The sequence below is a fragment of the Excalfactoria chinensis genome, chromosome 2 (assembly GCF_039878825.1).
Source record: "Excalfactoria chinensis isolate bCotChi1 chromosome 2, bCotChi1.hap2, whole genome shotgun sequence".
Lineage (NCBI taxonomy): Eukaryota > Metazoa > Chordata > Aves > Galliformes > Phasianidae > Excalfactoria > Excalfactoria chinensis.
Genome location: NC_092826.1, coordinates 67,977,159 through 67,999,918, shown reverse-complemented (window position 1 = coordinate 67,999,918; position 22,760 = coordinate 67,977,159). Strand labels below are relative to the sequence as shown.

Sequence of the window (22,760 nt, the reverse complement as noted above, 5' to 3'; positions counted from 1 at the left end):
GATTAAGAGATGTTCTGAACTGATCTGGCCAGTTCCTTATTTTCCTCTTTCCTCCCAGGAGTCAGCCTACAGATGATAAACTGTTGAGTTAAATGGCTGAGTTGGATTAACAACTTTCTTCCAATCCATATTCAGCAGTATAGGTCCCATTATTCATAATTAATCACTGATATGCCGAGTCCAGTCTCTTTCCCTCCTAGGAGCAGATGATGGCACGCAAATGATTTAGGAGGCAGTTGAGACACCTCGGCTGCTATTCCAGACTTGCTTGTTGTGCTCTGAAACCCAATTCATTTGGGGCAAGGTGGCAAATTATCTCCACGATCAACTTAGTGGGAGTTGATCTTAAAAGGAAACATAGTTCACACAGTGTTTAAAACCATGTTCAGACATATGCCACGGGTCAAAAGTGACAGTGTTTTTTATTTCTTGTGTCTTGAAAAGTCTAGGGAATGGATTATCTTCTTTGACACACATAAATCTAATTCCAGATCCTCCTCAGCAAAAGTAATGGGAAACAAAATCCCAGCACACTTTCAAAACTGTAAATTCATAATTAAGACAGGGTACAGGGAGGCTCTTAGAACGCCAACCTCAGCAAGTAGCAGAATCTACCAACTGCGAAAATAAAATGTAACTTGTCATAATGAAATTGTTTTATTCATTAATGTGGTTGATAGTGTTCGAAGACTTAAAATTAGATTAAAGGCATTGTTATGGGGTGGGAGATTAATTTACTGCTTAAAACTGTATGAGGTGCAGGAACTTAAAGGCAGTGTCAGGCTTAGCAGGCAGTGCTGTTTTATTAAACTCTACCATGACTCGTAATTGCTGTAGAAGAACACAAAACAGCAGAATCTATTCTGGTGAGCCTGTCATTGATACTGTCAAAGTTTTATCTCTGGTTAGTGAAACTGGGCCTTACTTCCTGGCTGTTGGGTGAATGAGTAGGGTTTTATTTTGAGCTGCCCAGTTCCTGTGGCAGTTAGTGAGCAAAAGCTCTTGTGTGTGATGTCGAATGTAATTTAAGTTGAGAAACAGGGCTTAAAGATGATGTTTCTTTAAGTTTCCTTCCTTTAAGTAGGAACCTACCAAGTAACAAATATTACATATATACACATTCTTAAGAATTTTGCTAGAAAGGACTTGTTTGCAGCTTCTGGATTTTTGGATCACAGAAAAGTCAATATAAGTATCATAACAAATGCTTTTGGTATTACTTTTCATAAAGGCATTCATAACAAAAATCAAAGACTCTTCTTGTTACCTTAAAGGAACAAGTGAAAAAAATAATAATTTCTGGTGGGGTTTTTTTGTGCCCAGCTAAAGTCTGTTAGTTTCTGTCTGTTTACAGCATACCAATAATATTAAGGTTTTTGGTTTTTTTTTATCTTTTAACTGCATTTCTATATAAATCTGTAAAATGTACATGAAGTTGTATAAGTGAAACAGTCTTCCCACAGAGTTAATTAAATATAAAGGGAAAGCAAAAAAATGTAGGTCGAATCTTGTTAATTATAACTCCCCTTCAAAACACAGAATGCTAAAGAAAACCCGGAGCAAGTAGTGTGCTTCCTGTTTATATTTATAAATGTTGGAGCCCAAGTCTGTAAGGTCTTCAGCAGTTTCCACCCACCATCACTTACTTTGCTTTTTGATATTGTAACATCATGTTCATATTTGCAGCCTCTGCTGTACAGTGATTATAATATTTCTTGTTGGTTGGTGGTTCAAAACTTGAACACAGTAATGGCAAAACTAAAGGTTGGGTGTGGAGCCAGACTATTGTTACCACAGCAGAGAAAGTAAGAATGATCCAAGGCTTAGCTTTGAGAAATTTCCAATGGTGCTGTGACCATTTCTGTATTCAAAGCTTTATTCCCACTGGGGAGGTTTTCGCATGTCATTCAGCTCCATTTACTAGTCTTTGTTTACTTATTTGGTTGGTTGGTGGGTTTATGATGCCAAGAACAGCTTTCTTAGAAGCAATAATAATGTGATTTCTTTTCTGTTTTCTTTCTTTCTTTTTTTTGTAAACTAAAACTATTCAGTCTCTTTTTTCAGAATTGTTGATTGTGAGTCATTTGCTTTTTGTAGGAGTTCTCTGGAATCTATCTTCCTGTGATGCACTGAAAATGCCAATCATCCAGGATGCCCTCGCAGTGTTGACCAATGCAGTGATCATCCCACACTCTGGATGGGAAAACTCTCCACTCCAAGATGATCATAAAATACAGCTTCATTCATCACAGGTGCTGCGCAATGCCACTGGGTGCCTAAGGTGAGTACAGCCAAATATTTGCTCTTTCTCGGTCATCTTGCTTTGGCTTGAATTGCTATTTTTTGTTCTTAGACATCTGTAAAGTAAATAATTTCTTTGTCAACAAAGAAGATGACTTTCAGTGCTGTAAACTTCCAAGTCAGAAATTAATTAGAAAACAAGCTTCAGGCCATTCAAAAGCAATCCCTAGAAGTTTGCCACTTTTCTTAATGGCTTTGACCGCTCTTCTCATCAAAGCTTCTATATTGCAGAAGTTTTTTCCTTCTAGATTTCTCCCAGTTGCCTAAGTGGAATCAGTATGTTCTCAGTATTACAGCCAATGTAGTTAATGCCAAAAGCAGTGAAGTTGCTTACAAAAAGTAACATGCCTTGAAGGTTCTCAGTGCCATTGGTAAGGTTATAATAAATATATCAAATAGATTTTTCCTGCTCTGTGAAGATGAAAACCACAGTGGAATTAGAGACCAATCAGTTAAAAATTGTGCAACTCACGTACCTAAGCAGATAATTCAATATGTTATACATACCAAATGTGAATATGAAGTACCAAGTTGCATTCATATAAATAAGTGCAAGATGATAAATCTGTTCTTAAACATCACCATAGGTGTGAGAATGAAAATAGGATGAATAAGAAGAGTTTCAGTCTGACAAACCCTTAGAAGAGGACTGAATCGTAGCAGTCTCTGAACTCCAATCCATATCAGTGTGTTGATGTATTTTAACTTATTAGGCAAGTTCTTCAAGTGATGAGTTTGTTTTTCTGTTTTTATACTGGAGTTTCTGTAATCTATCTCAGATGCTTGTTATAAGGATTAATTAGGTAGTAGTTTTAGGTACTTCACAGGAAAATTGTTAGGTGAATAGTATTTATTGATGATAGAGCATGTGTTCTGTGTTTCATCCAAAATAGAAATCCATTGGATAGAGAGGTAAATCAAAAAACATTATTTGATTATCTTTTTAGAAGGCAGCCCTATGAGGAGAGACTAAGGAAGCTGGGGCTGTTTAGCCTGAGGAAGAGGAGGCTGAGGGGAGACCTTATTGCCGTCTTCCAGTACCTGAAAGGTTCTTACAGTGAGAGTGGGGCAGGTCTCTTCTCACTAGTGACAAGTGACAGGACGAGGGGAAATGGCCTCAAGTTGCGCCAGGGCAAGTTCAGGTTGGATATTAGGAAGAACTTCTTTACAGAAAGGGTGGTTAGGTACTGGAATGGGCTCCCCAAGGAGGTGGTTGAATCGCCATCCCTGGATGTGTTTAAGAGCTGTTTGGATGTGATACTCAGGGATATGATTTAGCAGAGGTTGTTTTTTTTTGGGGGTTTTTTTTTTTTGTTTTTTTAGAGATGGGGTACTGGTTAGGCTGCGGTTGGACTTGATGATCTTCAAGGTCTTTTCCAACCTGGATAATTCTATGATTCTATGATTCTAAATACAGCGGCAACGATCTAAGGAGGCACACTTATTTACTAAATACTATATCGGAATACAGAATAACACAATATAATACAATATAATTGGAATTAAGGCTAACAAATCAAGTAAATTAAGAGAGAGTGAGTCCCGAAACCGAGAGGCCTACTGTAACTCTAGGCGAAACGGCTGGAACGCTTCCACACACTCCTCCTGGCTGGCAGGATCCAAGAGAGCGAGTCCAGCACTGAAGTGAGATTATATAGTCCTGGTCATATGACTGACCGTGGTGTTCCCTGGGACATTCAGTTCTTTCTGTGAGCAGCAGATTCGTCAAAATTATCTATGCTTAACATGATGTTATGATGTGGAATACTGATAGCAAAATTACAACATTGCAAAACCATGACAATTACTAATGTATAGCAAGCACCTTTTTCATCTCGTGTTTTCATCAAATGAACTATCTTTGTTTCAGAAGTGAAATATGGAAAGTTTAGGGGAAAAATAATTATTGTTATTGATTTTTATATGCAATTGGTAAACACTTAAATATAGAAGGTAATAATTTATTGTAAATATACTTGTATTGGACTTAAATATAGGTATGTATATGTGTATGTCAGCTACATCAGGTTATATGGTTGGAGCTAGGTAATTATATCTGAGTTTTACTGATCTGGAAATATTATGAAAAGAGTTTGGTAGTGTAATTCTGTTGCATTACATTCAAATCCCTAGAAAAATATTGGTAGAATTACATAGGTTATTCCATAAGGACTTACACCATTTGGTACCTTTCACACTTCTGATGTTTAGCCTCAGTTAAATATCTGCCTTTGAAAAAATGTCTATTATATATTGGGCCTTTGCAGGTTCCCCTTCTTTCAACATGCATATTCAGTGTTGTTTTCCCTACACCGCAGATATCTTCCTGGTAATTTTCTCCATCTGCTTTTCCCATCCCTAACCCATTGTAGACCTCAGTTGTTCCCACCTTTTAGTTGATGGATTGGTGTCACATTGGTCTTGAAATCTTTCTTTCTTTCTTTCTTTTTGTGAGTATGTGCACGCCCATTTGCAAACTGATGTGAGCTTACTGTAGCCTGCACTCTGGGTCAGCCTGAGGACTTTTGGCCACATGAGAATGGTACGTTTTCTGATACAGTACACACTGCTTTGCAGCAAGGCTTACTGCCAAGTGCTTGATAGTACTCTGTCATAGCAGAATGGCTTCTGACCGGCTCTTGCAAAATAAGCTCATATCTGCCTGCAAAAGATTGTGCATATTATACCTCTTGAATCCTTTCCAGATAGCTGCAGTAATTCAACTGCTTGTCCTAAGCTGGTTTGTCTTCTTACCCTGTAACCCTAGGCCCTTGAACCAACCATGGGAAGGTTTTTTTAGTAACTTTCTAATCTCAAACCCTTCTTATCTCCCAGGTGCATCTTTCTCCTCTTTGTATCTAATTGAGGTATTTATTTGTCCTTTGTCTATCTTTAGATAACTTCATCCCACTTAGTCCACGTGGTTGCTTTTTAGCAAAGCCAGAACGTTTGGAGAGGGCTGAATTTACTTTCGCTTCATTAGCAGAAATTTTCTTGCTACAGAAAAACTCTCCCTCTGATGAAAACGTAAAATCTGAGACTGTAGAAGGAACAAAAGTATTAGCTGACCTTTACGGAGCTGAATGGTTGTTTTTGTGTGGGTGGGTTTTTGTTTGTTTGTTTGTTTTTGTATTCATATAAAATAATGGGGTTGAAGAAAACAGTGAATGACAGAAAGAAAAGATTAGAAAGCTGAGTGTTTTACAGCAGCTGATGAGAGCAGTGCACCTCTGTGCTGCTAGTATGCTAACTAACATTCCTTAAATACCTGCCACCCCCAGTAAGCTGGAAACAGCTTTCACACTTTCCCCTTATGACTAGATACAAGCTTCAGATTTCCAATTCAAGATCTCACAGTTTGGGGATATATTATAAAGCAAGAAGATAAAATTTACTGGCAAAGACATTGCAGTGCTTATCTAGTAAACTCCATTGCTATCTTCCATGGGAGAACTAGTTCTCAGACTCCTTTATGACTGTCCTCTACTGCTTTCTTTTCCCCCTTCTTTTTGAGCTGGTTTGCAAGGGAACATTGATTCATAGCAGCTGCACCCAGATTTTCAGTGGTAGTGCTCAGTAGCATAGGAAAGTGATCTTCAAGCTATTTGACAAATGTTTCCAAATTAGTAACGTTGACAGATTTTAGAGACATCAGGCAGCATTACATAAGGTTTAATGCTAACAGATATGCTAGGAGGCTTTTTATCTTTCTTTCTTTCTTTCTTTCTTTCTTTCTTTCTTTCTTTCTTTCTTTCTTTCTTTCTTTCTTTCTTTCTTTCTTTCTTTCTTTCTTTCTTTCTTTCTTTCTTTTAATCTTCATTGCTGTCGTTTTTCTGATGCATCCACTGTTAAAGCTTTCAAGGATATCTGTGAGGTTCTATAATATAATCCTTCCTATATGGAGTGCCCATAAATAGTTTGCATTGGCTATTATATAGAAATAGCCAGATCTTTTATACATGCATTGTGTGATCATTTTTCTTTCTGCTATCTTCCTGTTTCTCAGTTTCTCGATGAGATTTTTCTTTATCTTTTTCCATTACATAATTGCTTCTTAACTATGATTTCAGTACTCTTACCTTACTCTTTGCAATTCCTAAGGAAGTTCTTAACGCGTTTTTTAAAATGCCGTGTGGGACAACTACTGCAACTTCAGTCAAACAGTAATCTGGCTGAAATCTGCATGAAATCATAGGGAAGATAGCAGCAAAATCAGATGTTCTTTTCCTGTTTATTTTCTTCTTTCTTGAAGGAGGTAATTTACAAGCTAAATGGTTGTGCACGTTCATGCTTTAAATAGAAAACAGTACGCTATTGTGCTAGTTAATTTCATGTAAATTAAACATTTGAAATTGTTTAGATAATTCAGATCTTTAAATACTGTTTTTTATCTGGCAATTATAAAGTAGTTCATATATTTGTAATCCAGAAACTGCCAGGCCTCAGTGTGACATATTGGAGTAATCATCCAATTTACTTGCCGCTCCACTGAGGCATCAGTACATTACTTCAGTAAGCTCTGTGAATGTTTGGCTTCTTTTTTTCTTTTCAGGATCAGCTGTGACTGATTTATTTGCACTTGTGAAATCCTGTTTGTTTAGCACCTTCTGATTCATGTAGACAGTCTAGTGAAAGCTGAATTTTGAATCCCATTTGTTTATAAGAGGGCTTATAGTGTCCCTACTCTGAAATTTAATAATCAGCAGGAGGCATTTTGCACAACGTTCTTTTGACCTGAACTGTCAAGCTTATGTATTACAAACCTAGATCTCTGTGCAAAGACCATCCAAAAAAATCTCTGGCAGTATCTTTTCAGAAGTCTTTTTCCTGATGTCCAGTTTGGAATCTGGAAAGATTTTGGGTTTTTTTTCCATGAATTTGACATGAGTTTAAGGTAATAGAATGTCACCTGAGGGCTTCAAGGAATTTTAAGGAATTATTGCTTTAAAGTTCTGATTCTGTATTTTAAGATTTAAAATCATAAAATACTGCCCTTTTCTTTCTTCCACGTTCTGTTTAATTTAATTTTTCATCATATGAAAATCATTGATATATTAAAGTATAGATCTCCCTTTACAGTATTGGATTTGAAACTGTATAGGAGAGGATAACTCAAGTACTTTTTCTTTGTAAAGCTCCATCCCTTTCACATTTTGCTGTTTCAGACTTTCATACTTGTCAGATCACAAAATATCAAGAATTATTTCTTTCAAATGAAAACACACACAGCAAGCGCTCAGAATAGAAAAGCAAGGGGGCAAAGTGCTTTTAAAACATGGATTCAGTGCAACAGACACAGCATTACTTTCTGGATAGATCAACTTTTGGAAAAAACAAATTACCTTTTCACAACAATTTGTTTTAAGTGTGAAGCCTGAGAGCAAATGTTTTTAACTACTTTGCAGGTGAATGATCTGTTTCACAAATATTTGTAGCTAATGCATTTATCCCTCAGACGTATTTCTCCTCCAACTCTCTTCTAAGCATCCAAAGACTGTTGGTTCATATTCATATTTGCCATATGTTTAGTTTCTAAAAAAAAAAAAAAAAAAAAAAAAAAACAAAAAAAAAACTTTAAATGTGTTTGCACTGAAACTTGATTTGATGTACATATGAAACTTCATAGGATACTAAATTGGTACGTATATATACATATGTATATGCATTTATGTAAATATCGAAGAGGTCTAATTGATAAAGCTAGTTTTTTTTTATTCTTCTCCCATGAACAGGAGGCAGAGTTTTCATCGTTACATGCTGTTATAAAGAGATGTTGAACTTAGCAACGTATCTCAGCTTCTCCCTTGCATTGTCTAGAGCTCACTCTCAAACCTTTCAGTCTTGGAATCAGATAATAAGAAGTCTGTTTTCCATTGAGAAGCTTGTTAAGGTCTAGGGTTAGGCTGTAATGGTCAAAACTTTCAAGTATCATCCGATCAGCAGCTCTTATGCATCCTACTTAAATGTACTGTTGTGTAACATGTATTTTATATCGTCTACATGACTGCATGCCATATGTTAAACCTCATTGGGCCACTATTAGGGTTTTGAAAATAGTAAGAAAGTTCCTAAACTCTGGAGTTATATTGGTGCATCTGTTGTTGAGCAAACATGCATTCTCTTGACATTCCTCCTTGGCTTGGGAGTTTCTCCAGGACCTGGAATAGGAAGTAGCTGCAGACAAAAGTCTTGCCAAGAAGTCAAGGAAAAACTTAGCTTTGGAGTCTCTAATGTCTGCTTCAGTACAATTCAATTCCTTTTCACTAAAACCAGAATTCCTATTAAACTTGCATAATTTATGCTCCTGGGTCCCAGGAATTCTCTGTGATAGCAAGCTGAAGCACTGATGTCAGCTTTCCTGTATTTTGAAAAGACCGAGAATGATTCCTGTTATATATTGTATGAATGGCTACTAGATCATTTCCAATTCAATAAACACATGTAATATAAATGGAAGTACCTTGATCACAACTTCTATATCTTGTCTTTCTTTCTAGGGTAAAGCTCTATGGCATATTGTCTTTCTAGGGTAAAGCTAAATGGCATATTTATATCCTGAAATAGAAGTAAAAATAAATGTGGCAATAAATTTAATTGAGCAGCTTACTTTGAAATACAGTAGATCAGCACTCTATTTCTAGTACACAGTGAGTTTTGAATAACTTTAATAAGCTTGATATTACTTCAGTGAATATCATACTGAGACATAGTTCACTGAAGAGAAAAGAAGTGGAAGTTCTTCAGAAGAAATAGAAAGGAGTAAATTCCAAGCTGCATTTACCTTACTGCAAGTACTTTAATTAGTGAGTAGGCTCTCAAAAAGAGTCTGTTTTTGGAGGTTTTGAGTATTTCTAGACAATCACTGACTCATCAGCTCTTAAAATCATTTGTGGTTTTGATGATGTCAATATTTAACTATGAATTTGAGTGTCTAATTTCAGGCATCTCATTTAAAAACTTGCAAACAGGCTGCTTTCATGGACATGAGATATGCAAAATATGTATTTTTAAAAGGCCTAAAACTTCTTCTAACTCATGAATAAATGTTCGCTGCAGTATTTCTGATCTTCCAAGCACAAACCAAAACTGGAAAAGTCAGAGAAAATGAATTAAAAAATCAATTGAACGTGGAAGATGTATCCCTTTTTCTACAAGCTGAAGGACCCAGCCTAGAAAAAGTCGAAAACCAGTTGGAGAGGCCACAGTGATGGAATCATCACTGGTCACTGACTTTCACATCAAATTTAGGAGGTAAATTTATGCAGAACATGCAAAGGATTGTGCCTTACAAAAAGCTGTGATGATTCAGAAATGTAGCTGAAATAAAAACTCAGTGATAGAACTTGGGGTAGAGGGTGATTGTAGATTGGATAGATCAGTGTCTGCTGATTACTGCTGTAATATTTTTATTCAGAAGATACTCGAGTGAGAATTTCAAATAGAATGAAATGTGTAGCTGTGTCAGGTCCTTAAGAACCCGATTTTTTCATAATGCTGCAGTTACTCCCATTTTACATATTCATGAACAAATTTATAATGTTCATACAAGGTCATACTGTATTAACTATAGCACTGGTAGTCAAATGGCACTCAAGTTCAGTGCTTTCTCAGTGTTTCTGATTAACGTTTTGCTTTGTTGTTACATGTTGCACATAGCTCTGAAAATTCATTCTTTGCTCAAGTTTTATCAAAATCTCAACCAAAAATTTTATTTTTAGATGGCTGTTAGGGAGTACCGTTCGTATTCTGTCATGATCTGAAAAGTAGCACATCATACTTTCTGTGAGACTCTTTTTACTCTCCTATGCTTAGAAAACATGTAATAGCCTTTGGCAGGATGCTTTCTTTCTCCGTCACTTTATCTGGTGGGACAAATGGAATTATGCTGCCTAAATCTGCCTTCCAATGCAAGACAACCAAAAAGTAATAGTGAACCCCCGTCTTCTAAACATTATTTGATACTTGGGCAAACAATAAAGCTCACGTTACTCTGAATGGGACTTCTTGTTTGGATACAAATTAAAAATACTGGACCTCTTTATCACAGTTTTATAATTCAGGACCTCAACAAAGTCTAGTTCCTATTCTTCAACTAAGATATATTATTTTCTTGAATATTTATATGCATTAGTTTTAGGGGAAAAAAAGAACAGTTATACGGGGGACCATTTCCATGTTTCTGTGACAGGAGTATATTCTTCCTGTAATTTACTAATATACTGTTTGTGAAAATTCTACATACACATCTCAATTTAGTGTATCTCAGTACCTTTGCCTTCATCTCATGATATTTTGAAGTTCAGCAACGATAACAAAACTATCAGCTCCTGCTCCAGTGGCTTACGGTTTCCCCAGCCTTCGATTAGGACCACAGTGAATATCTCAAGTGTGTTTTGAATGACTGACTGTTCTCCCAGCTTTTGGTGGTTTTTATTCACTTCAGGTTGAATGCCTGCTGTTCACTAATGCCTAATGCGAAAATTGCATCTGCTCACATTTGCCTGGTTTAGCTGGTGTTAATGTACATTTCATTCTGCCACAGTTTTACCCAGTGTGGATGTGAATGTTCTAAAGTAAGTGAAACTGTTTGTTTTGTGAAGGGATTTAGATTACATGGTGATTTGGGTTTTTTTTCCATTTTGGAACAGTTTTCATTTGTGTAGGTGCAAGTGTTAAGCTTGGCAGTTAGGTTTTCAGGAACCCGTAATAAAGTATGATCTGACTCTGGGTGGCCTGCTGACTGGATATGAACAGACTCCAAGTCCCGCTGACTGTTAGGGGCCTCCTCAATATCAAGATGCAAAGCTGAATGGCACGGTGGTTCAGCCCTTTTCTTTTTGCAAAGAATCTCCAAGGCAGTGTGGAATTGCATGTTGTGTAGAACACGGCACAACGTGGTCACTACATGGGAAGCTGAACGGAGTTGTGCCTCATCTGTTTTGGCTCATTGGCCAGAAACTCTTCACTTAGAGTGGATCACAACACAGCAGGAGGGCTTCAGGTGTCAGCTGGAGCCACCATCTACCTCTGCTGTTGCTTTGCTGACTACTGAGAATTGTGGACATTCCGTTTTGGAAAGTTACTCTGTAAAACTGATTTAGTCTGGCTCTGCAGAAAATTCTATTTGTCTCAGCATGACAGAAAAACTGATTGTGACAATTCTCTAGCACCACTTGAGATCATAGTGACCGATGTTTCATTTACCCAAGGAAAATGAGAAACACAGGCGTCCAGAGTTTGTACACCCACTCAGTTCCACTATAAACACTTTAATATATTCTGTAACTCTAAAGAGGGTTCAAGTTTTTTAGCACTGATTACTTGATTTCTATATTAACTATCTTTTCTCCTCTTGAAACTGTGCAGTACAGGAGATGTAAAGAAAACATAAGGCTCTGCATAGTGAAGGAAAGGCAGGGCATACCTGTGCAGCTTTCCCTCATTATCGTATGATAGACTGCTTCAAATCTGAAGAAAGTTCCCATAGGAGTGAGAAGATCATCTGATCTCATTGGTTGGTCTGAGGGTTTTCAGTAGAGATATCTGTTTGAAGTGTGTTGATCTTTCTTCATCCTTCTGGATAAGCGAGCCAACATCAGAGTAAGCATTTTATCGTGCTGGTTCAGAATGTATTGAACATGTGAACTGTCACACTTCAAGCACCAGAGTAATTAATGCCAGCAGCTCAAGTTGAGCCAGTGCTCAAGTCTTCTGCTGCAAGAAGGCTTTGATAGCGTTCCAAATTTCTGCAACTTGGTGAGCTACTGAGAGCTCATGAGAAATACTCCACAGTAATACCCTTAGTACTTAAGCTCTAAGACTTGCATTCCCCACTAGCCAGACTTGTGAATTTCATTGCTGTTACATGTTTTGGAAATGTTTTCTCACAAAACCTCCTGATGAAGTAAGTAAAAAGTAAATAAAAATACAGCTTTTTGGAGTGTGATGAAGTAGACTATAGACTGCCAAGTGTGCTTAGCATACGCTTATGATGAGCTCAAGATTGAAAAGCAGCAGATCATTTCTGGAGGTCTTTTTTTTGTGAAACTGCCTGCTGAGCACTGAGCTTGTATTCTTATTGTCACTACACATCTTCATGGCAGAGTTTTAGCACTTCATAAGATTTTTCACTGAGCAGAGAGGACAGTTTAATAAGAACATTTTGACAAAGTCCACTACTTGAAATCAAATAGATTTCCCATTTTTGGAGATAATTAGCAAAGTGGACAATTAATTTGGAATACATTGAGACTTTAATGTAGATGGAAATATAAAACATGTGATGCCTGTCACTAACTCAGTTTCATGAATTGTATCAAGTTTGAATGTTTGCCTGGGCATGCTGAAGAGCAGCCCTTGTGCCTGTGGAGTAAAAGAGTTTGTAGAGCAAGATGTAAGGCAGGGCTAATTCCAGCCATAGTTCTGTGATAAACGCCCAGCCTTGCAGACACTGCTTGCCTTTGAAAAAGTCTTAGTCCTACAGCAGCAGCAGAACAGGATAAAAGTTTTATCCTGTCTTTTGTCTCGAAAGTTCGTGAGTAAATTTTGTCTAATATGACACAAAGGGGAAAGCTTCTCTCTTTTTTTAAAAAAGAGTTAAAGATATTAGAGATTTGGGGGTTTAAGGTTTTTTTCCAATTGCATTCCCTAAGCTAGTTTCATTTTATACTTTCAAGTCATATGTTACTGTTGAGAAAATTTTCTTTTGAAAGAGCTCAAGGTTTCTTTTTTCTTAAGTAATAATGGCTCTGTAATTTAACTGCATCTCTGTGTACTATATAAAAATATTCAGCATCTACTGGATAGTATTTTAAGCAAGAATTACACACTACCTACAGAGGATTAGTGTGACAAAGTAGTTCTGAAATATTCATCCTAGGGTAGCTTTTTTACTTTCACAGCTCATTTCTTTTTGTCAGGTGCTCATTTATTATAGTTAGTTGGTTACAGCTTCAGCATTTTCATTTGAAGGACAGAAGCGTTGTGAAATACTTCCTCCTCTTCCCCTGCTGTCAGTCATCTATCTTTATATCTGATCTACTATGTACAGAAGTGCTATAATTGAAAAGCATTGCCAAAAACAGAGCCACGAAAAGGGTACATTGTGAATATTGGGCATGCATAAGTATATGATCTTTTTCTGAATCCATTAACAAAGTAGAAATACATAATAAATTGGAAAATAAAATTATTTACATCAAAATATTCATTTACTTCCTTGGGTTTGTTTTATACAATTAACTTGTATTGAACTTAATAGTCAGAGGGTCAGTAAGTTTGATTAATTTTGATTGATAGTTACTGTCTCTGGTTGCCAGACCCTGTACTAAGAAGGAGTGCCTTGTACTCAGTATAAATATGAGAAAATGTGCAGCGTTGCATGTATTTTTGGTAGTTACTCATATTATGTATGCTCATAGCCTGTGTGCATTCCAGACTGCTTGAGTCAGTGGGTAGACCCAAGTCTGCCTGGCCCTGTACACAGCTTGAGACCTCAGGAACATTTATATTTTGTAACGCACAAAAAAAACAAGAGAGATCTCATATATAGTTAACAAACCAAATATGAATTCAGAGGTGGAGGTGAGACATTCTTTTTATAGCTGCTGTGATGAAGAGGGCACAGCAAAGGTTAATGATTCTGTTCAGTATTCACCTACATTAGAACCAGGCAAAAACTAATATTTATGAGGTTGCATGGATGTTTACTATGCATAAGAGAATGATCAGATCCTGGGACAAATTTAAGAAGGAAAACACAGCTTTACTGAATTCACATTAAGAGTAATGATATAACTATGGTGATATCTTTTATGCTAGACATCACCTAGCACAAAAAATGTTTGGCACAATCACAGAATCGCAGAATTGTAGGGGTTGGAAGGGACCTCTAGAGATCAGTGAATCTAACCCTCTACAAAAGTAGTTAGTTGAACAGGTAAGAGTCCAGATGGGTTTTGAATATTTCCACAGAAGGAGATTTCACAACCTCTCTGGGCAGCCTTTTCCTCTTCTCTGTTAGGCTCACCATAAAGAACTTCTTCCACTTCTTTATGTGGAACTTCCTATGTTCCAGTTTTTGGCTACTGCTCTTCGTCCTGTCACTACTCACCACTAAAATGAGTCTGACCTTGTCCAGTGCCTCCCACACTTAAGAAATTTATAAACATTGATCAGATCCCCTCTGAGTCTTCTCCAGACTGAACAGTTCTAGGTCGCTCAGCCTTTTGTAATATGGGAGATGCTCCAGGCCCTTTCTCATCTTTGTGGCCCTTTGCTGGACTCTTTCTAGAAGATCTGTCTTTTTTGAACTGAAAAGCCCAGAACTGGATACAGTATTCCAGATGTGGCCTGAGCAGGGCAGAGTAAAAGGAGAGGATCATCTTGTTGGCCATACTCTTTTTAAATGTGTCCCAGTATAGCATTGACCTTCTTGGCCACAGTTGCAGACTGCTGGATCATGGCAACCTGTTATCTACCAGGACACTCAAGTCCTTCTCTGCAGCGCTCTTCTCCAACTCTTCTCAGCCCCTTAACCTATACTGATGCATGAGGTTATTTCTCTACGGGTGCAGGACTCTACATTTGCTTTTGTTGAACTTCATCAGGTCCCTCTCTGTCTAACTCTCCAGGACTAGAGGGAATGGCCTCCAGTTACATCAGAGGAGATTCATTCTGGAAGTTAAGAAATACCTCTTCTCCAAAAGAGTGGTCAGGCACTGGAATGGGCTGCCCAAGTAGATGCTGGAGTCACCAACCCTGGAGGTGTTAAGGAATGTTTGGATGTTATGTTAAGGGGCATGGTTTAATGAGAACTATTGGTGACTATGGGTGGTTGGACTATTGATCTTATAGGTCTTTTCCAACCTTGGTGATTCTGTTACTTCAGGGAATTGATCAGTCATTCAGATTATGAAAGCAGTTCATGACTTCTTTTAGGTTGGTTTCTTAACTAGGCACCCAAATTAAGTGCTGTCTGTGTAGAGGTGTCCTACTCCTATGTGTCACATGTGTATATACACAGGTGATCTTTTCTAAATAATCAGCTTAGTTTACCTATAGATGATATAAACCTATAGATGATTTAAAGACCTTGATATTATTAAGTTGAATGAAAATAGAGTCTTAGTTGCAGAACAATATGGATTTTAAAGGACCTTAAAAATCATCTAGTCCCATTGCTCCTGACATAGGTAGTAGCATGTTCCACTAGGTAAGGTTGATCAAGAGCCTATCTAAGTATATTAAAATTACATGTTAATAACCCAAAAATGTGTGTGTGTATCTGTGTGTGCATTTGTATGTTTTAATATATGATGTACTTCTTGATAATACCATCCTTGGATTGAATAGCAGCAGTTGTTAGCATTTCTTTAAGAGAGTGGAAAGAGGAGCAGAAACTTTTTTATTCTAGAGTTGTGGCTTTGCCTATCCTGAAACACATGCAAAGCATTAGCTGATTTATTATCTTCCATAATTCTCCATCATTCTGTTTAGAATATATAAGGCACGCTGTATTGCTTCTGTCACGGTTACAGTTTACTTGACCTTATTGCAGACATACAGTATAATTACTAAATGGGTGGTAATTTATGTAAACAAATGTTAGTTTTTCATAGCAAGAGCCCTATCATTATGGTTTATTGCTACTGGATGAGTTACAGAGCTAGCTATTTTTCAAAGTTTTGGGTAGATTGTTATTCTAGATGATGTTTATACTTGAAACTCCAAGGATTTAGTGCTTAAAAAGTAAAAGCACTGTAATCCTTGGAGATGGTTATTACTTTCTCTCCTCTAAGCTTGTGAGAACTTTAATTCATCTTGCTTCAGCAAAAGTAATGTATGAAAATATTTTCCAGTTAATACACAGAGAGTTTGAGAGATGTTTGCTGCAAACCAGATCTTGTAATATCAGATGTAATAGGTAAAAACAAGTATTTAAGAATTTATTTAATACTTTGATAACTGTAATGTTTTGACCTTCCTTTATGCAAAAACTTAGAAGTACCTGCTACAAACTAAAAGTAATTAACTTCCATTTCTCCTTTAAAGCTCAGCTAACCAAAGGCTCCTCCCATGCTTGTATCAAGGAATGTGTTATGAGGGTAACAGTAAAACTACAAACCAGTTTTCATCTTGGATTCCAAATTACTAGTATTATTATTAACAGTAAGGAGATTTATTATGTGTACAATGTGTTGTAGATGCTAACAAGGCACTTGGATTGCTGGACTTAACCCTGGTGTAGACATGCAGCGGTTTTTGGAATGTGACTCTTGGCAGGTATCTAAGCTAATTCATTACTTTCCTGCTTAATCATTCTGTAAGGTGGAATGGTACAAACATGGTAACAGATATTCAAAAGGTTATTTATAAGGAAAACTCACTAATATGGATGCCTTCACTGGGAAATGCTGAGGCAATCTCTACCAGAAAGCAATCTCCAAGAGATGCTGCCTTAGTGGTGGTCAGCCCTTAAATGAGGTCTAGAGGAAGTGGAGTCAAGCTCCAACCCTTCCTGGAGAACAGCTAAATTACTCTCACCTGTGTTCCCACAGCTGACCTGACACTTGCCTCAGCTGATTAATCAGAGGTTCAGGCTGTGATTACCAATTTTCCATACACATTCATTTCACACTTATTCCTCTCTGTTGGAGGTCTGTATGTGTTCTGTTTATGTTGTGAAGCTCTTATGTACAGTAAAATATACACGATTTTTCTATAGCATCAATAATAAATATTTGTTCATGCTCAAAAGCTGCAGAAATAGAGTGGTTTTCAGCAGGTGCTAGTTGATAATTCCTTCTGCTGTTTTAAGAGTTTGCATGTAGTGATGTGAGTGGCCTCAGCACAATTCCTGCTGCTCTCTGACTAAAAGCAGTGATACTGTTATCAGTCCTTGGTACATCAGCAGGGATAAGAAATTACATTGGCTGTGCAACTGGAAGGTTAGCTTGCAGTACTGGATGAGTGGAGCTGCAGCAACTATTATGCATCAGCTTGTTCAGTTTGCAGTTCCGACTGTTGCATTCACTAGAATCCTCCTGTTAGCCAGAGTTATACATTTAGATTACAGTTCTCAACTGTGGTAGCATACTTACCTTTTTAACTTTAGTTGCTAATTGTATCTGCATAATGCTTTGATCATTTCTTCTGATAGCATCACCAATATATCCATGGCAGTCACGTTTTCAACAGATTTTGAAAAACTACTTTCCTGCTGCAGGTTATGTTTAACCAAAAAGAGTGGTCTGTTCTGCTGGAGGTTTGTTTGTATTCATTCTATAGGGGAAATTGTTATGGCCCTCGGTGCTATTAGCATGAAAATATTCCTCAGCCACATTTGGGCCTGGGACTAGGAATGCTGAATGGAAGGATATGTTGGAGGCACTGTAGTGAGGTTGAGCCTTGGCTGAGCACCACCAATTCTGGTGCCCTGTGTGTCAGGGGAGGATGTTAGCCCTCAGCAGTGTAGCATCCACAGGATGAAGAGGAAAATGCAGGACTGATCTGACTGTCCAGTGTGTGCATGCTTAAAGGTATAAGAATAGCTGATTTAAAAAATGACATTGTTAGAGCTTTGGGTTTATGGGGGAGTTGAGATTCAGAGGAATCTCAGATTTAGCTCATGTACTTTACACTTACAGAGACTGGTAAAATTCAGGATACTCCAGTTAAATATGCAGATCCTAAGGCATTCAGAATACTAAACCTTTAACCAGTTCTCCATCTGTAAACAGAATCCTCAAAACCTCAACATTTGAGAGGATCAACTGCCTACTAAGCTGTGTCAGGGAGTAGTAGAAGCAGGGCTGCTCCTTGGAGGTAGGCAGACTATGAGCTGAGGGAGCAGAGTCCTCACAGAAGGCGCCCTGAGCCATGCAGCAGCATCATGAGGAAACAAACCAGCTCCAGAGTTGAAGTAGGAAAACCAAATGAGAATCCAGAAGCAGGGCTGGAGACAAACACTGTTTCCCACTGAGGGCCAGGTCTGGGCTGAGGTGGCATCCTTGTCTTTGGCCATGGTCACAGGTGTGTGAGTGTGCATGAAAGCTGAGGTAAATTAAATAATATAGAAGGGTTTGGTTTTGCTCTGTACTCGGCATTGGTGAGTACCCTTGGGTACTGCATTCAGTTTTGGGCTCCTTACTATAAGAAAGACATTGAGACTCTATAATGTGTCCAGAGAAGGACAACAAATGTAGAATACTGGTTGTAACTAATAAGTCCACCTTTTAGGGTGCCTGTTCTTGCATCACCAGCAGACAGGTATTTTATTGTTTACGATCACACAGGCCTTCTGTGTACCTCCTGGTCTGGACACGGAGATAATTCAAGCACAGGGAACTGGAACATTGTGATGCTTGATACATGCAGCTATCGACTTGATGGAGTGTTGCTATATCACAGCCACCTGCTCAGGAAGGAAAACAAAAGAGGGTAAAAAAAAAGTGGAAAAAAAAAAAGTGCACCAGTATCTTGGATTAGTATGTTTATTTCAGAAAGCTTTGGCAATGTATATCAGATAAGCTCTGAGCTTGATAAAGTCGCATTAAATAGTTTGTTCTCTCTTGTACCTAATGTAGGAAATTCTACTGTAGTTCTGGGAATTGTGTTTGCTCTATACTGGAGGAAGCTGTGTTGTTGAGTAACTGACAATTAAACGAGAATGTTAAAATAATAATTACAAAATTAGAACGAGTGTTTATTCATAAAAGAACAGTCACCTCTATAAACTGTAATTAACATTTTGCTAATTTGGTCTCTGACTGGCAACAGAAAGCATGGAAGTGATTAAATCTTCCCAGACATAACACAGCCACAATCATAGCATTATAGCAGAGGTGAGATTTGTGCATGGGCTGTGTTGTAAAAGCAAAGCACACAGGAGCAAGTCCGAAGGTGCTAAGTGTCTGTCACTCAATGTCTGTCAACAACTAAAGAATAACCACAGCTACAGAAATCCCTTATTGTAGGAATGATTATGGAAAGATTTAGGCTGAATATTGACACAGTAACTTTGTATTTGAAAACAGCTCTCAACTTGGTCTGCTTGTTCAGTTTGCATGATTATCCCCCTCCTCTACACCCCCAATTATTTTTCTTGTTTAATAATCAGATTTTAGAAGATAAGCGCACCATGCTCCTTGGCCCAAAGAGTGTACAGTAACACCGATGTCAGGTGACACTTAATGGAAATAGGAGACATATAAGTGATCACAAGGCAAAGAACATGATTCTGCAGAAGCCTTTTCCTCTGTAAGACTGCACAGAGCTCTGGCAAAGTCCGTTGTTTTGTTCTTTTAATTTTTTCATCCTTTCCTTTGGCTCCATGCTGGCGTTTTGATTCAGTTTTTACATAGGAAGAATCGGGACACAGCAGAAATGGTAACATGCTAAGTGATATGTGATAAACGAATACATTTGCAGAAGGGAGAATAGAATGTATGAAGGCCAGCATAATACATTTCATGGTAAAATGAAAGATGAAGTGGATAAATAGAGCCTGCTGTTCATGCAAGAATTTCTTGCATGAGCATCTTGAGGCATTGATGGCAAGTTTGAAGTTGCTGTTTAGTTTGACAGGGAGCAGTGAATTGATTCAAAGGCTGTGTGATACAATTAAAAGGGAAAAATTAAATCGCTGCTGCCATTCCCCTCCCGAGTGATTTTTGCCATACAACAAAGTTGGGCACAGAGCAGCGTAGAGTTTTGTAACAGGTTACAGGTTCATTTTGGCAGAAAAACTGAGTTGTCAGACATCATCCCTAGGGTATAAGGCAAATGAATAGAGAGCAATAACAACACTACTAGTAGTAAAGAATGTTTGTACGTTGTTTTATATGGCATGGGTTAGATGGGGTAAGTAGGGTTGTGGTAGAGTGATTCCCTTCTTTTTTTACAGGTTATTTCGAGCAGCAATGATGCACAGTGACTCATTAGGCTGAAGGGCACGCTAGAGAGTCAGTTCTTTCATCATCTCTCAGTATGCACATAAAGCCGTTTGGAGATATGATGAAGTGACATAATCTGAGGTAGGATACACACTCTGGCAATTTCAGGTTAACTGTCATGAAAATAGGACATGAACATACATATTTATTTCTTATGCTGAAGGCTAATTTAGCCCAAGTGTAAGAATCATGATTTACTGTGCATCACATTTTATTTTTTTTACAATCAGGCAATTTATTTTAATGATTTTTTTTTACAAATATTTAGGATAAAAAAATTGTAACACAGTGAGATGTTCATAGCAGAAAGCAGCATAGATACCCTGATGTTTCTAATGGAGTTAAAACATAAGAATAAAATTGAGGGGAGAAATTGCTCTGGAAATAATAAAATGCAATTTCACATGAGAAGTGTCATAAAAAATGAATTATATGACTAGAAAGAAATAATACGAGCAAGCAATGGATGCATTTTAAGGTGCCTAACTGAATATTATGAAGGAAACACTGGTAATGCAGAGCGAGTGGATTATGATAGTGAGATAAAAGGTAGAATTAACGACTAGTAACTAGTCTTGATTTATATAAAATTATAAGAATGTGTAATTTGATAGAGCAGAAAGATCCCTGTCAGGTTTGGAGAAATACTCAGGCAATTCAATGCAAGCATCACACACAGATGGAAAATACTTAACTTCTACTTTTCTGTGCTGTGCTGTAACCTAATTTATTTCATTCCAATATTCTAATATTCTAATGAGTGTTCTGCTTGGTGACTTCTTCTTATCTTCTGTATTATATTTTCTAAGTAGCTGATCTGGAAGAGATGAACCTAATAATCTGATGAACAGTCTGGTGTTGTAATTAATTGTACTTATCTGATTAGTCAACAACCAAAGCTGATTTACCATCCTTTCTTCTCAAGGCTTTGCGCTGATAATGTTTTTTCAAGACTGTAAGGATGATACAGAAAGGCACTTGAAACTCAGATGTGACAGAGAGATTGCTTTATAGGTTAGGGTGAGTCATTGTACTTAAGCAATCATGATCCTATTTGTTTGTTCCTCTAGGCTGATAGGATTGCTTATGGCAAGTCATGCTTTCTTCTGAACTTAATCTTCATTCATAGGATTTTCAAATGGGTAACTCCACTTAATACAACTATTTGCATTGTTTATGATCTGGTCTTGGTTTTTACCTTTTTCACTTGATTCTAAAGCCAAAGCAAAATAGCAGTACTACTTTTCAATATTTTGATTTATAAGAAGTGTATTAAGAATAATGCTTTTAATGTTTTAAAATCAAAGGCTTGTGTATACAGACATACTGAGCTTAAATCCTTGTGGTGGTTTGTGAGAGAAACTGTAATACCTGATCTAAAACTGGTTGTTTTGATTTAGTGATAACAGTGTCCATTTAAAATTCAGCATAGCATACTGAAAAGTGAGCATTAGAACAAATAGAATAGTACCATATATCAAAATAGGACCCAGAATGCAAATTTATGTTTATATTTGTGTAGTACTAAGTCACATACAAATTGTAATGTAGCTCGTATATAATGCTTGCCTGACAGAAAGAGGAGTTATCTTGTGAAATCCTGGCCCTAAGATTTAGATTTACCTGCCCTTGTTCGTATCCTGTTCTGCATTAATGTATATGTAATTAGCAAGCTGTACTTAGCTCTCTTTTTTTCCTTAAGATGCAGTTTTCATGTTTCTGTAGACTCTCAATCATATCTGTAGATCATCACAGTTTCATCTTTTTACTGTCTTGTCTTTTAGAAGGAATTTGATAGTTGTAGCACAGGGCAATCTGAATTTGTGCAACTGAAATATCTGGAGGTCCTTGGAATATATGGCCAGTGGGTCTGTGTGGCATAAGGACATTTTTGCTCCTAGTGGGTTGTTCACTGAATGCCCAGATTGCCTATTTTGTCTGGGAGGCTGACTTCAATGTTTGATTTGTACATGTGAACAAAAAGGGAGACCCATATAATATCAGTAAGACAGAGATCTATAATTTCCTAGTTTAAATACTATGGGTTCTTTTATTGCACACAAATAAGAGAGAATGTATGGGTAACAGTTGAAGTTCACTGGAATCCAAGACACACAGGTGACTGAGAAAGTTTAAATACGTATAGTAGTCTTCAACTCACTTTCAATTTTTTTGCTTCTGTGGGGTGGTGCAGCTTTGTCCTTTCAGAGAAGACCTCTTAAGTGCATTCTGAGACCATATTCTAAGTGTTTGATGAAAATGGATCAAGTAATGTCTTCAGATAGTACAAACTCTCAGGACTTCATGGGTTCTAAATTTCTTAACAGGGAGGAAAAGATGAACAAACTAATTCTTTCAGAAATATGTTTAATAAGTAAACTTCCAAGAGATACAACCCAAAATGTTTTATTGTGTTTTTTGTTTTTTTTAATGTGTTCTTTTAACACATTTCTTGTGATTTTTTTTTTCTCAAGTTTTTTATTGGTAAGATTTATTAAGCAAACC

General features: G+C 37.3%; 1 protein-coding gene across 7 annotated transcripts in view; it reads left to right on the top strand.

Moving 5' to 3' along the window:
- Positions 1-22,760, top strand: part of CTNND2 (catenin delta 2) — a 607,871-nt gene that overhangs the window by 484,191 nt on the left and 100,920 nt on the right. For all 7 annotated transcript variants that reach the window (XM_072330397.1, XM_072330395.1, XM_072330394.1 and 4 more), the window contains one exon: positions 2,098-2,281. In XM_072330397.1, the coding sequence (XP_072186498.1) occupies positions 2,098-2,281 (184 nt within the window). The remainder of the gene's footprint in view (positions 1-2,097; positions 2,282-22,760) is intronic.